Source organism: Numenius arquata, chromosome 11 (assembly GCF_964106895.1).
Source record: "Numenius arquata chromosome 11, bNumArq3.hap1.1, whole genome shotgun sequence".
Classification (NCBI taxonomy): domain Eukaryota; kingdom Metazoa; phylum Chordata; class Aves; order Charadriiformes; family Scolopacidae; genus Numenius; species Numenius arquata.
Genome location: NC_133586.1, coordinates 1915686 through 1929212, shown reverse-complemented (window position 1 = coordinate 1929212; position 13527 = coordinate 1915686). Strand labels below are relative to the sequence as shown.

At 38.5% G+C, this 13527-nt stretch overlaps 1 protein-coding gene across 2 annotated transcripts in view; it reads left to right on the top strand.

Annotated features, from left to right (window-relative positions):
• MAP2K5 (mitogen-activated protein kinase kinase 5) overlaps window positions 1–13527 on the top strand; it is a 134475-nt gene that overhangs the window by 19303 nt on the left and 101645 nt on the right. For both annotated transcript variants that reach the window (XM_074155584.1, XM_074155583.1), the window contains exons 5-8: window positions 110–150; window positions 895–962; window positions 3399–3447; window positions 8490–8554. In XM_074155584.1, coding sequence (XP_074011685.1) covers window positions 110–150; window positions 895–962; window positions 3399–3447; window positions 8490–8554 — 223 coding nt within the window. The remainder of the gene's footprint in view (window positions 1–109; window positions 151–894; window positions 963–3398; window positions 3448–8489; window positions 8555–13527) is intronic.

Genomic DNA, 13527 nt, shown 5'->3' with positions numbered 1-13527 from the left:
TCTCTCTGCTAATTTTGGTGTCACCCTCATTTCTTTTTAAAAGATTCATTTTGAGCAAATTTGTAAATGGCCCTGATGTGTTCTACAATTTAGTCAATTACTGTTTCAGCCTGCAAGCCTCCTGGGAAGCGGAACATACATGGCCTGAAGGTACGAATTTCAATAATTGTTTCAGTAAAGTTAGATGGATTTGTAATGCTGTGTTCCACTTATTGAAATGTCAAATAAAACTGCACTTTCTTGAGCTCTGACAAGCAGATTTTTTTTTTTTATTTTTTTTTGTGTGTGTGTGAGGGTGGGAGAAGGATTCATCTGCTGGGTGTTGGCTGTGATATCTATATATACAGTTTTATTAAAAATGGAATTGCCTTTCTTCTTGTTTTTAACCTCTGTTAATAAGGTTCTTAAATTTTAATATTCAGTTTATCAACTAATGTCTGCTGCTACTTCAAAGAGTTTAAAAAACCCCACCACGTTCATTTGATTTCAGTAATTTATCTAAGTGTGGAAAGCACGGCAATGAAATTCTTTTAGGTTGTTTGATTCATTCAGCTATGCTTAATGCTTCTATAGTCATACCTATTTTGAAATGCAGAAGACGGCGAATATATTAAATGATTGTTTAGTTTTTAAAATGAGAATAAATGGTGGATGTATCATCTCTTTTTCTGTATTATTTAACTAAGTGTTTAAGATGTAAAGATAATATATTGTAGTCCGTGAATTCTATAGCCTGCTAACCTACATACAGGCGAGACCTCCACCATCGGCATGCCTAGCAACAAGCTAATTAACCTTCATAGTGAAATGAGAAATTCATGGCAAATTACAGGTTAATTAGAATAGTGTCCTCTGAACACAAACGACTGATAAAGATCCTTTCCCTGCCTGCAGGTAAATACGCGAGCGGGGTCTGCTAATAATAGCAGTTCGGCAGTCTCGGATTCCCTTCCAAGCAATAGGTAAGAGTCAAAAATGCGAGCGTATGTTTTGTTTTGTTTTCTTTTATTAAAATAAAATGGAACCTTGTGCGTGATAGTTACCAACAGTAAGCTTGATGGTGAATAACTTTTTCAATATGACTACTGGGCACGCGGGAGTGAAGTGGGGAAGGTGAAATTACCTTGATCCATGGATCTTGTTAGACTCGTGCTGCTGGTTCTTCAGGAGAAGTATTTTCTGCTGAAAGAACTAAGTCTTTGGTGGGTATTTCAGATGGCTTTGTCCTTTATAAAGCGTTGAAATACTGTCCATGGGTGAGCTAATTTGTTTTAGTTGATCTAATAATCACTGTCTATGGCAAGATCTGTATGTTCAGGTCTTCCTTGCTTTTCTCATTCCAGGATTCTTTGATTTTAAAATTTAATACCCATTCAGTAGGTTTATTATTGTGTGGTACTATTTTTGAAAAATCTGATTTTTGAAAAATCTGCCCTGTTTCTTGCAGTTTCAGCAAAGTTTTGGGGTCCAGCTCCCTTATCTTTCTTTTTAGATTCCAGTCATAATTTCAAAACCCATATTGAGATCTGAAAAAGCAAGAAAACTCTTTCTTTTTTTCCTAGAACTCCCTTTTATTACATGAACTGTTGCAGGAAGTCATTATACTTAATATGACGTTAAACAAAAAAACCCACAAAACCCCCTTGTGTATTCTTAAAAGGAAGTAAGAGAAGTCTGGCTCCATCTTCATATAAGAGCATATTTGAAATGTGGGAATGGAAATCTCCAGAGGTCCCTTTCAACCTAAATTTTTTCTATTATTCTAATAAGCATATAATATTACATTTATCTGTGCATCAGCGCGCTGCTCCCTTTTTCGTTCCAAGAGCATTTTGGATAAAAAATTGGGAGATGAACATGATGAAAGCCACAGTCACTGCATTGAGCACATTCGGGTGGTGACGCGTCAGTGCCCGTTGGGGCAAACACCGCGAAGTGCTGCGGTGGTGGGACTGTCCCACAGCTCCTGTCTCTGCGCGGTGGCACTGATGTGACATGGTTGCCTTTTGGCGAGGAGGATGCCACCCCATGTGGCTGGCAGCAGTGCTGGGGCTGTGCTACAGTGGGTAGCCCCATTCGGGTACCACTAAAACCGCTTTTGGTTTTCCCTTTAGTGGCTTTGCTAATTGTAGAGATGAAAAAAGGAAAAGCAATACCCTGTGTCAGTCTCCTCGGGCAGAGTTTGCCCCCATCCCTGGGGGAAGATTTGCTGTGTATTGCGATGGGGAAGGTCCTATCCAAGACTCTTTAAGGAAAATAAATCTGAATGTCTTTCTGAACTGCAGTCCTCCTCCCAATCTATCATGCCACTGAACTAAAAAAAGCTGCTTTCTGTCGCTGTCGTGCTTTGGCTTTCAGTACTTCCTGCACTTTGAGCTTGTTCTTAAAGTGCATTGAAAATGAGGCTTCTAGAAGATTCTTGTCACCTTATTTGGTGGTTAATTGCCATTCCTTTTCCGAAACCTTCTGCACTCTGAGTTTTGTTTTTGAAGTAATTGAAAGTCTCTCTTTGTTTCATGTTCACAAATTGTTAGTCATGAAAGATGACAAGATCAACTTATGTTTCCTTGGAAAACTTAATTTTTCTTTAAAGTAGTCGTGGGAACAAGAGGCCTATTAAAGAACAAAGCCACCAAATAGGAAATCTGTGTTTTCACTGTTCTTGTTAATAATGATCTGTGATCAAGACACGTGCACATGCCTTTCAAGAATATATTATTTTGTACTTTTTTTTTTTTCTAAACTTCAGTAATAAGAGCAGAATGTCGCTTTGAGATTAAGTTTTGCGGATATACTTCTACCCAGGCAGTTTCTTGTGTTGAACGAACAAGGAGCAGAGTTTGTCAGGAGAGGAGGTGAAGCAATATTTTGCGAGTGGGTGGAAGTAGTTTGAAGCCATTCATAGTTTTACCTACAAAACTCACCAAGCTGATAGTTGTGGTTTGTTAAACCCTACTGCTGCAGATTTATAGAAATTACAGAAGGATAATGCCTTAAGGGGTTTTAAACCAAGATAAGGCACCTGAAAACTAGATGTGAACCTTATTTTGCTGTTGTGTTTTGGAACACCTGGTGTGCGACGGTATCTCTTTTCTCTTTTTCTTCTTTGAACTGACAAACAATAGTTCGTATCTCAAAGGGTAGTATAGTCAGGTATCTTAAAAAAACTAGTTTGTCAAGGTAAAAAATATATTGATTTTCTAAGATGTTCATTGCTCCTCCATTTCTGCTGCCTGCAGTTTGAGGAGTAGCTACACTCAGCATTGCTAAAGTTAAATCTATTTGGAATATGTAACCATGAACTTAACCTGCTGGCTCGTTGTTTCTTATGGTTTCACTTGATTTTATAGAATGAAATGGAACAGTCATTAAAAATAATTGCCTCTTGTTTTTTTCAGCTTGAAAAAGTCTTCTGCAGAGCTGAAGAAAATACTTGCAAATGGCCAGGTAGGTGCACTGAAATGAGTCTTGGCTACACGCGCGTCTCGTTACTGCCTAATACTACAGTGATTGGCATCCCCCAAATAGGTGGAGAGATGCTTACTGCTCATTTAGTTGTAATGTGTTCTTTTAATACAGAACTGGAGGGACCATGAAAACCTTCATGATATGAATGAGTTATGTGTCCTGATTTACTTTGATTGGCATAGCAATTTGCCTCCCATTTCTCAAAATGTGCTAATCAGATTTAGCTCCAAATAGATTGAAGTACCTCACACGTGTTGCACTGCTGCTACAATTTCAGGGCAAGAAAGTTAATCAATTTTGAATAACTAAGTCAACTGCTCAGTTAGAATGACCTTCGTATTTTTTAGAGGAGTAGATACTTAAATATTTAGCAGGTTCTTGCAAGGAGCTGCTCTGTGCTATTTGGAATCACCTGATGTTGTAGCTTCTTAAAAAAACAACAACAACACAACACTAAAACAACAAACTAAAACAAAAAAAGCCCCCCAAAGTTGTAGAAGGATGTCTTGTTACTTTCTATTCCTGCTCCAGGCGTTCACATCCTGGCACCCAGAAGTGAAAGGTTTAATGTAACAATTGATGGACAAGTGGATGTCCTGGACAAACAGAGCAATCATTTCTTACCCATTTTGAGCTGAACATATGGGCAAGGCTCACGGTAGTGTAATGCCATTAAATATACAGCGTTAAATTAAACTACCTTAAAAGAATCCCAGATTCTTCAGCAGCAACATAAATATGTTTTAATGTTTGTCATAGTGAAAGCCCTTTGATAGCCTTGGAGGCAGGCACCTGTCCGTTGCGATCAAGCTTCCCTATTAGGCTCTATTGACTGAGACATCTGTGTCACTGCAAATAAAAGACTCTTATTGATTTTCTTAACTGCTGTTCACTTCCCCTCCATGTTTCGAAGGCTGAAATCTTAATTATCTCAGATGCGTATTCAGTGCCTTCACACAATGACCTCTCCAAGCCTCATTGGCATTTCATGAATCAAGTAGTTGTAGTTGAGCGTGTCAAGAAGATAAAGGCTGGTCTTGGTGCTTGTCCTTCAGTCTCACCTGTAACATTGGGGGCTAATAGCTGAGAGGGCCCCCCTCAAACGTGAGCCCAACAGCTCAGTGTTGCAGCCTTGCCTATTTAGCACCGAATCCTTTGAATACAACTTGGAAAGGTATTTTTAAGCTCGTCAGCATTCCTTACATGCAGGCTTAGTTTAATAGTCACAGATTCCTACCAGGTAGATTTGTTAACGGTTCAAAATTATAGCTAAATGATGTATTTCTCTGCATAAGTACCAGCAGTGTGCTTCTAAACTTTTAAAATGAAGCTGGTGATTACTCCAATATTACTAATTTTTTTAAAATTAGAAGTACTGAACGTGAGTAGCCGTCTTTTTTGTGATAGAGTTCGTAAGCTGTGTTTGGCACTTTATTTGTTCTAAGTAATAGAAATGAGTAGTTTGTGTCCCCTGCGATAGATTGTTACAGATTTCTTTCCTGTGTAGTAGAATTTTAGAAAGAGATAAAGAAACCAAAATTCTTCTTATGGTATTAAGAATTGTTATTTAAACCCATTAAAAAAAAAAAAAGAGAGAAAATTCAAAATAAGTTTTAATGCTACCTTTTATTCACCCTAGTCTGATAGGAATTGCACTGCTTTCTGTCGAGAGAAAATGTTTTTGTTATGCTGCATTCTGTTCTGCAAAATTTGGTCACAGATCCGTAACTGGAAATAGGTTTCTAGTTGTAACTTTAACTTTTCCCCCTTTTGGGGGATTAAGTCACACTTATCATTACTTAAATATGGCTTGGGTTATTATTTTTTATTATTCTCTGGCAGTTGATGCTTTCAGGCATTCATAATGATATTCCTCTAGTAGTTTCCATTTAGGTTTAATAAGGAATTCATATTAATCATTAAAAGAAGGGGACATGATTCTTCAACATAATCAAATATTGACAGGTTAGAAATAGCTTTCTGCCTGGGTTCATTGATATAGGTGATGTGATATAAATATTTATTTCTTTTCTGTCACTCAGAGTAAATGCCACCAATTGATTCAGCATTGATATAGTGTCAACAGTTCATAAGAAACATTTGACTGGCTTGTGTTTTCCGATTAGTCTCTGCTCTATAAAGTGGGATTTACTAAATCTCTTCAATTGTCTGCTCATAGAGTGTGACTGCTTTCTGAAACCATTATTGCTTCGATTCGTGAAGCAAAGGTATGGCTACAGGACTTCGCCTCTGTCAGGCCTCTGCATATAAAATAAGGATTAATTGAGCATTTTGTTTTTAATGATTTACAAGAGATAGACACTGATTTCTTTCAAAACCAGCAGGTATGAGCAAGGGACGTTTTGTTTGCTGATCCGTAATTGAAGTCTCTTTCTCTTATTCATTAATTCTGTTAATATTGGCAGCCAATCAAACTTGGTTTTGGAGGTTTAATATTCCAGCCCTTACTGTTGAGTTCATTGTTATTATGTTATCATTTTATGATTGAGAATCCAGTTTTCCCAGTAAAATAAATAAATCACCGGCTGGTTTTGGCATCTTTATTTGAGCCAGTAAATCACACTTTATCTCTCCATCCCTTGCTGGCAGATCCTTGCTCCACCCCAGTCTTCCCATTTCACCCTGGGTTTCTGGTTGCTCTTTGTGCAGAGATGAGAATCGGTGCTGAGCTGGTGGCGGGTGCAGCATCTCGGAGCGGAGCTGCTCCTGGCACCGGCTTTTAGGCAATGGTGTGAAGAAAATACTCTCCTTTTACCAGTTAGCAAAAAGCAAAAGAAAAGAGAATACGCTTTATGTTTCTGGTTCTGCTCAATTTCTTGCTTGTAACTTGCATAACTACAAAAAATTCTTCTTTTTTCCCCCCAAAAGCAAAGATACAAGGATGTTCATGTCTTCGTGGATTCATTTGATTTCTCTTAAGAGTTTTGTTTAGAAGAACATTGCTTGGAATGTGGGAAAGAGATGTTTGTTGTCACCTCAAAGACTGGAGAATTCAAGTTCTCCAGCTTAGAAGAGCAGAACTGCTTAAACACAGAGTTCAAAGTGAGCACTGCTTTAAATTAATGAGTACTGAAGTCTGAGAGAGATTATTTTTAGCGCAAGGGATCCGGTATAGATTCTTTACATATTTTTAAGCCCCTTCATGAATTATTGTTCCTCATGGGGTATCTTTTTTTTTGCCTCTTTATTTGCCTTTTCTGATGGGTGCAATAAGCAAGATAGCTTTCAGTAATAAAATAAATAAATTTTCATTTTCATCGTAAAGCTTGATACTTGAAGGGAACATTTCATACCGTCTTAAGACATCTGGCCCAGGTTTAACTACAAATAGGTAATAATGTAGAGTCAAGTTCTGCTTTAAGGTATTCGTTTTTTCTTTTTCCCCTCAGAACTTTTCTTTCCTTAGAAATTTTCTCAGAACTCAGAGATTTTAACCTCACTGGAAGAAATGCATAGTATTTCCTGTGAGAAACAAGAATGCTTTTTATTCAATTAGTGAAAGGAAAGAACATAAAATTTGGAGTTCATAATTTTTGTCCTTAAAACGTATTATTTTAAATCAATTAAATATTCCGTTTTCTGTTCGTAAGACGTGCTGAGTATTGACTCTTCAGGGTATTTCAGCTTGTTACCATCACTTGCCTGTTCCAGTTGAAGCCAGGGGCAAAGTTCCGTGTATCTTCACTGTCATCGTATGAAAGGGGATGCTTAAAGGGGCTCAGTAGCTGAAGGGCACGTGTCCCCACTGGATTTTAAAAGCCATCTCAGAAGTTGGATAAATGCGGACAGTTATGGTGAGCTCTGCCTGGCTCTCACCGTGGCACTCGTGGTACTTGAAGTCGCTAATTTGAAGCCATCTCAGATGTGCTTCCGTAATCTCAAATCACATCCGTGATAAAGGGCCAGGCATGTCGTTAGGGGGTTTTGGATGCCTTTTAACACACAAAGATGAGAGTCTTTAAGCAGCCGCGCCAACTCACATGAAATGTTTAACTTGGTATCCCATTAAATACAGCTACTAGAAACGACTTAATGTTTGCTTGGAAACTATCTTCAAAAAATGGGATTTGCCCAATCATTTACTGCTTACGGTGACCAGACAACGGAGAGATCTTTTTGGAATAGAAAGTATATACAGCCCAGAATTTGTTCTGATTAAAATATTTGTTTTCAAGTATACCTGTGCATTGCAAAAATGTCTTTAGTGATTTTTTTTTAATAGGTGATTTAGGTGGAAAATCAGTATAACTGTATTTGTACAGGAGAAGCTTGAACTGTAGTTTTACATTTGAATTGCTCATTCAGCAATATAATAAGCTTTTATAAAATCTATATCAGCAAGATTCCAAATCCCAGCATTTGCAATGTACGGTGCTTGAATATCTGAGGGTATCGTCGTATCCGAAGGGTTGGCCCAGTGAATGGAAAGATTGAGGCAAACAATTAGTTGTGTATTTCAAGGAAAATAGCAATTCAAGAGTGTCTTTTTCCAAAGATTTGCTTTAGTTAAAAGGTATATAAATTGAGCACTATGAAGCAGTTCTACAGACAGAACTGTCGCTCAATTAGTATCAATTATGCTGATTCCAGAATAAATCATAAACTTTTCTAGCCATACTTAAGGTGACAGTTTTCTGTTGGATTGTTTCCATTCACCTCCAACTTTGGCTTTGGTTATGTGCTGTTCTGGAGACCCTTTTCCTATCAGTATCTGTGACCTGACCCTCTTGAGCTATATTATATCATTCCATTTTGACACCTTTTATCAAACTTTAATGAAATGACCCAGGCAAACAAATTGTCATTAAACTTTCCATCACTTTGTCCCTTGGTATCGTCTTTTATAAATTGGACAGCAAATGTTGTATTGATCTTCTCGTTCTTGCAGCTGAACTTGAAATGACCCAGACTGCTTGTTGTTTATGGCCTAGAGTTGCTTTTCCTTGACATTTCCATCCACAGCATGACATCTCTTTTGTTTTTCTTTCTTTCTTGTGGAGATGAATGAACAAGACATACGGTATCGAGACATCCTCGGTCATGGCAATGGAGGCACAGTCTACAAGTGAGTGTTGAATTTCACTTAAAAATTTTTGAAAATAAAATCTAACAGCTCTCGTTTTTTGGGGGTTTTTTTGGTTTGTTTTTTTTTTACCCTTCATATTTGTATTGAGACATAGGTGGGCCATCGCTGCTATGCAGAAAAGAGTATAAAATAAATTCTTAATATCAACTTTTTAAGAATTCTGTTTACATATTTACAAGGTATCTGCTCTTGGGTGCCGTGAGGGCTGGTGCATTTTTATTATCTTTTTAATACTTAGCTTTGAATCCCTCCTGGGTAACAAGTTAATGGTTCACAAGTGGAACTTGAAATATCCCGAAGCATAATGAATTGCCGTCGGTATTTGCGATGCCATTATTCTCGCTGGCTCCCCACGCCCTGTGCTCGCCCAGTACTGAGTGACACCGGGGGGACGCGGTGACACCGTCGCTCTGCCTTTCTCCAGCAATTCAAAATTAGTAAATACCCCTTTCTCTGTTGCAGTGACTTCCCTCCCTTACGAGCAGCTTCACACACAAGCTGATGAATACATTAAATGATAAACTCCCCCAAATTTTGGTAGTGAAGCTTATACCCTGCAGCCAGTATTAATTTTAATATTGTAAAGATTATAATAGCGGAGATATAGTTTTCTCGACAGGAAAGTCTTTCTCATGCATAGTGCAAAGTTTAAACTACATAATGTAATATCTGGTACTTAATAGTCTGCAGTGGTGTATGAAAAATATTCCACTAGGAATTAAGAAATCCATACTTTGTAAGAAAGCCCTGAGGGAGTAATAAAGGTTTCCTCCAGAGAGCTATTTACCATATACAGTAACCCAGCATCCCATTATGATTTTGTTTATACCTTAGACATTTTAACTTTGATATTAACTTTTTTTTTTAAATGTTTTAAAAGCTACGGTGCATTTAGTTTAGTTTCTAATTGGCTGCCAGCATTGCAAAACGACTCTCTCTCGCGGAAGGTTTAATGAAAAAGGACTTTCAAAACCTTAAAGGAACAAATCCAGTCTTTGAATGGACTCTTGAGGAATCAGCTTAGCCTTGTACATGGAATGGAGTTCAGAAACCTCATTGATGTTCTCCTGTAAAAAAGATATTCCTAGATCAAGAAACTTGCAGAAAAACAGTATTGTTTTCTTACTTCATAATAAGAAAGATTATGTTGGACTAAGGAATAATAATAAGAAAGACTGTTGGACTTTACAGCTCAGTCAGTGACTTCTTGATGTTTTCTGATTTTGAGAAGGTTGGCTTCCCTCTCTCCTGTACTGATGGAGGCTCCAGGAGTGGATGTAGGTGGGAGAAGCATCGCAAAGGAAGGCCACGTGCTCTGGTCCCTGTGGAAGGCACAGTTAGGGACAGGGAATATCCCACAAAGTGAGGGACTCCACGTGCGTGTGTTGTTACCCAGTTCTGGGTCATTTTCTTTAGAGAAGGAGCTGAAACAAGGAGTTAGCAATGCGAAATCGTGAGCAGTGTAAGAATGGCCATACCAGGTCATGCCAAAAGTCTCTCACCTTCATCCTGTGTCTAATAGCAGCAAAGTCTAAGGAGTATGAACCAAGGCATTGTGTGCTTTGCTAATGTTTTTGCAGCAAGGGTCTGCTGAATTTCATGTCTTGTTTGCCAGCTTGTGTCTGCCCTGCTCCCCAGGAACAGCTCTAGTCCACGTGTGCTCAGCCCATACAGTGGTAGAGGGCTTTTAGGTGCAGAAGGTGGTATAAAAATATCTCATTCTTTTATAATGTTGCCATGTGCATAGTATATATTTCACATTTCGTAACATTCATATGGGAAATTTGGATAAAATGCTACATAAAGCCAAACTTGCACTTTTGGATGACTTCTTTGTACTTCTGTAAGGTAGTATTGTTACATGCCTGCTTTTTGTTTGATATTTTTACCAAAATAGTTTTCTCTCGTGGTGAATGCTACCTTAGTAAGAGTCTGCAGGAGTGGTGAAGGAGGAGAGATGTGAACACTCGAGGTGCAGAGGATAACGTCACGGGAGGGAACGCATAATACTTCTGGCACTTCTGCATTGACTTGCTGCTTTGTGGGGGCTGATGCTGTGATTTGCTTCCTTAAGTGGTCGAGTGTCACATTTGCCTGCAATTTGGGAAAGGAAAAATATTTTACCTGTGAAAACATGAGCCCTCTTTTGTCTCAGGGAAATATTTCTACCTTTCTTTCTCCTTTTTATTGCGTTCATATTTTAAATCAGCAGTTGCCGTGGCTTCACAGTGTTTTCTCCAGTGCAGGTGTCGCTTTGCCCTGCCCCAGGGAATGTGCACCGTTTTTATATGTGGATGTTTTACACATTCCTGAAGTTTGACTTTCTTTGCAATGCAGGATATAAATATGAAATGCGGTTTTCTCCTAAAACTGGCTTCTTAGGTGCTCCCGAGTTTGTTTTTTTGGTGTGTTGGATCAAAGAGTTGCACCAATTCACTCTTTCATCCCTGAAGAGTAGCCGGTTGCTATCGTCGCAGGGAGTTGGCCATTACCGTGCCGTGTTGACGGGCTTTGGACAAAGCATAGACAGACCTTCCTACCTCAAAACAATCCCCCCTTCCTAAAAGGGAGCAGGGAGCCTCTTCTCCCTTCCCAAAGGAGCAGCTGTGCTACACAAGCCAATACGAAATTGCAAAATGGAATACTTACAGGTAGCTGGATTGCACTAGTCAGAGATAGCAGCCCACATATATTTTATTCCAGTAAATCAATGAGCATTTGTCAAATAAAATTAATTGCAGACATTGGGCTGTTTCCCTCTTCCAGCATTCCGGGCTGTGGGTTTGTTTCAGAAGGGGCCGTGTGTAGTATTGATCTGAACGTAAAGAACGAGCGTGTCTACGTGGCATCTTCTTTCCTTTCTTTTCTAGCTCTTTATACTAAGTCATATCCATTATGGCAATGATATATTATCGGCATTCAGCAAACAAGAGAGCGTGTCGCAGGTCGCTGAGCAAAAATTTTCAGCCTCTCTTTCCACGTGAATTAACTACTATTGAAATAGTTTATTGAGATTGAGGTATTGATCACTTTTCATGATACCCTTGGCTTAAGGGGGGAGAGGGGAGGTGGTTTTGTTCTCTTCGGAAGACGCTATGTTTAGTTAGAAAATGTATTTCATTTATTTGGGTTCTTTACAGCTGCAGCTGTTTTATTACTTGGAGAAGAGGTATCTTAGCTTTATTTTTATGACAGTATAATTATACTTTAGAAATACACTTGATTACTGTGTGTAGCAAAATTGTTCCAGTATATTGGTTTGGCCAATATTGCTATACAAACAACTTTTCAGTCAATTGAGTCTGGTAAAAAATCAATACTTTATAGCAATATTTCTAGTGAGAACTTGCTGAATCTAAATGTTTTTCCTGTTCTAAAAAGAAGAAGGGATTTTATAGGGGTTTGACATCATATTTTTCCCCTACCTTTTGATACACTATTTTCTTAATTAAGGAATGCTAACAGCTATAGAGTTAGATACGGCAAAACCACTTAATTATTCTTGCTTTCTGATTGCTTGTATTTTCAAAAATATGTGAGAACATATAAATAATCTCAAACTGTATATTCAAAAAGTATCTTTGAATATACAATCAATCAGAAAGCAAGAATTCTCCCACTGGTGCATGGTGGGCAGTGTGTACCCTGCCCTGAATAAAGATTATCAAGTGATGAACCCTGCAGTAACAAGCACTGAAAGTACCCTGGTGGCTTTCTCTTGTTTCCCAGTTGTTGTAGGTAGTTTTTGTCATTAACTGGGATTTCCACTTTCTGTGGAGTATTGAGAGTCAAATTCTATGAATTTTTGGAAACTCTTAGCTGCCATTATTTTGTGGAGATCTGTGCCTTTCCTGAGAGCCCTCAGACTGTTGCTCTGGGAGATGTGTGACCTTCCAGTTCTGCAACAGACTTTCTCAGTGAACTATTTTATAGAGGCTGATAGGATGGAGAATGCAGGTTGGGCTGCTTCACAGCACAAGAAAACATCTGTATATCGGTACATCTGTGGTATTTACTTAAATTGGGGGTTTTGGGGGAAAAAAATCATTCACTGGTAGGTCCAAAAGACGTTTAAAGTATGTACTTCTGTGCTGCATCTTTTAGCTCCATCACCGGCTGCTGAGCTCGGAGGGACTGTTCTGATAAGTCTCCTTTTCACTTCAGGGAAAGGTAAACATTTTGATTGGTAATAGGATGTATACACTCGGCCGGCCAGTCTCAGGAATAGCTACATTAAATTATTTAGACCTAAAATCCTTAGTTGTGTATATTTTGAACCTAAATATTATTAAGTAGAGGTATTTATCCCTGGCAAATAATTACTCTGTGAAGTCTTGCTCACATGGCATATCTAAATTATCACTGTTTCCTTCATGTAAAGCATGATACATACAAGCAAAAAGAAAATTTTTCTCTTATTTCATGTTTTCTAGTTTTTGCTTTGCAGTTGTAGCTCATGAGAAGTGAGATGTTCGAGGAACTCTGTTTAGGGGGTGGTACAGTCTTCTGTGTGCCTGGGATTTCTTTAAAACATGGGTTGTGCATGGTTTGTAAATCTTTGGGTTCTGTTAGAGGAGCCTTCAGCAGCAGCGAGCTATAACACTCTACTGAAATAAACATAAAGTCCCAATGATGCCGTAATTAATTTGTGAAGTTACCTAGTATTGGGGAGAGAGGGAAAGAGAGGGAGAATCGGTTATTATCTTTGCAAAATGCTGTTAAACCAGACGGCTTCACCTTAAGTTGAGTAATTGGGAGAGAAGAGGCTGTTGATGATGTACCGCCCAGAAGAGTTGTATAGCTAGGGATAATACGGATAAATGCGGAAGCTTAATTTGTTTGAGCAATTTACTTGAGCAATTTTGCTGTTCGGTTGAGTCGTACATTCCAGCATATGCCCGTTTCTTTATTCTCTATCTCCACCAACCTTGGGGTGCCCCATTAGCACACTA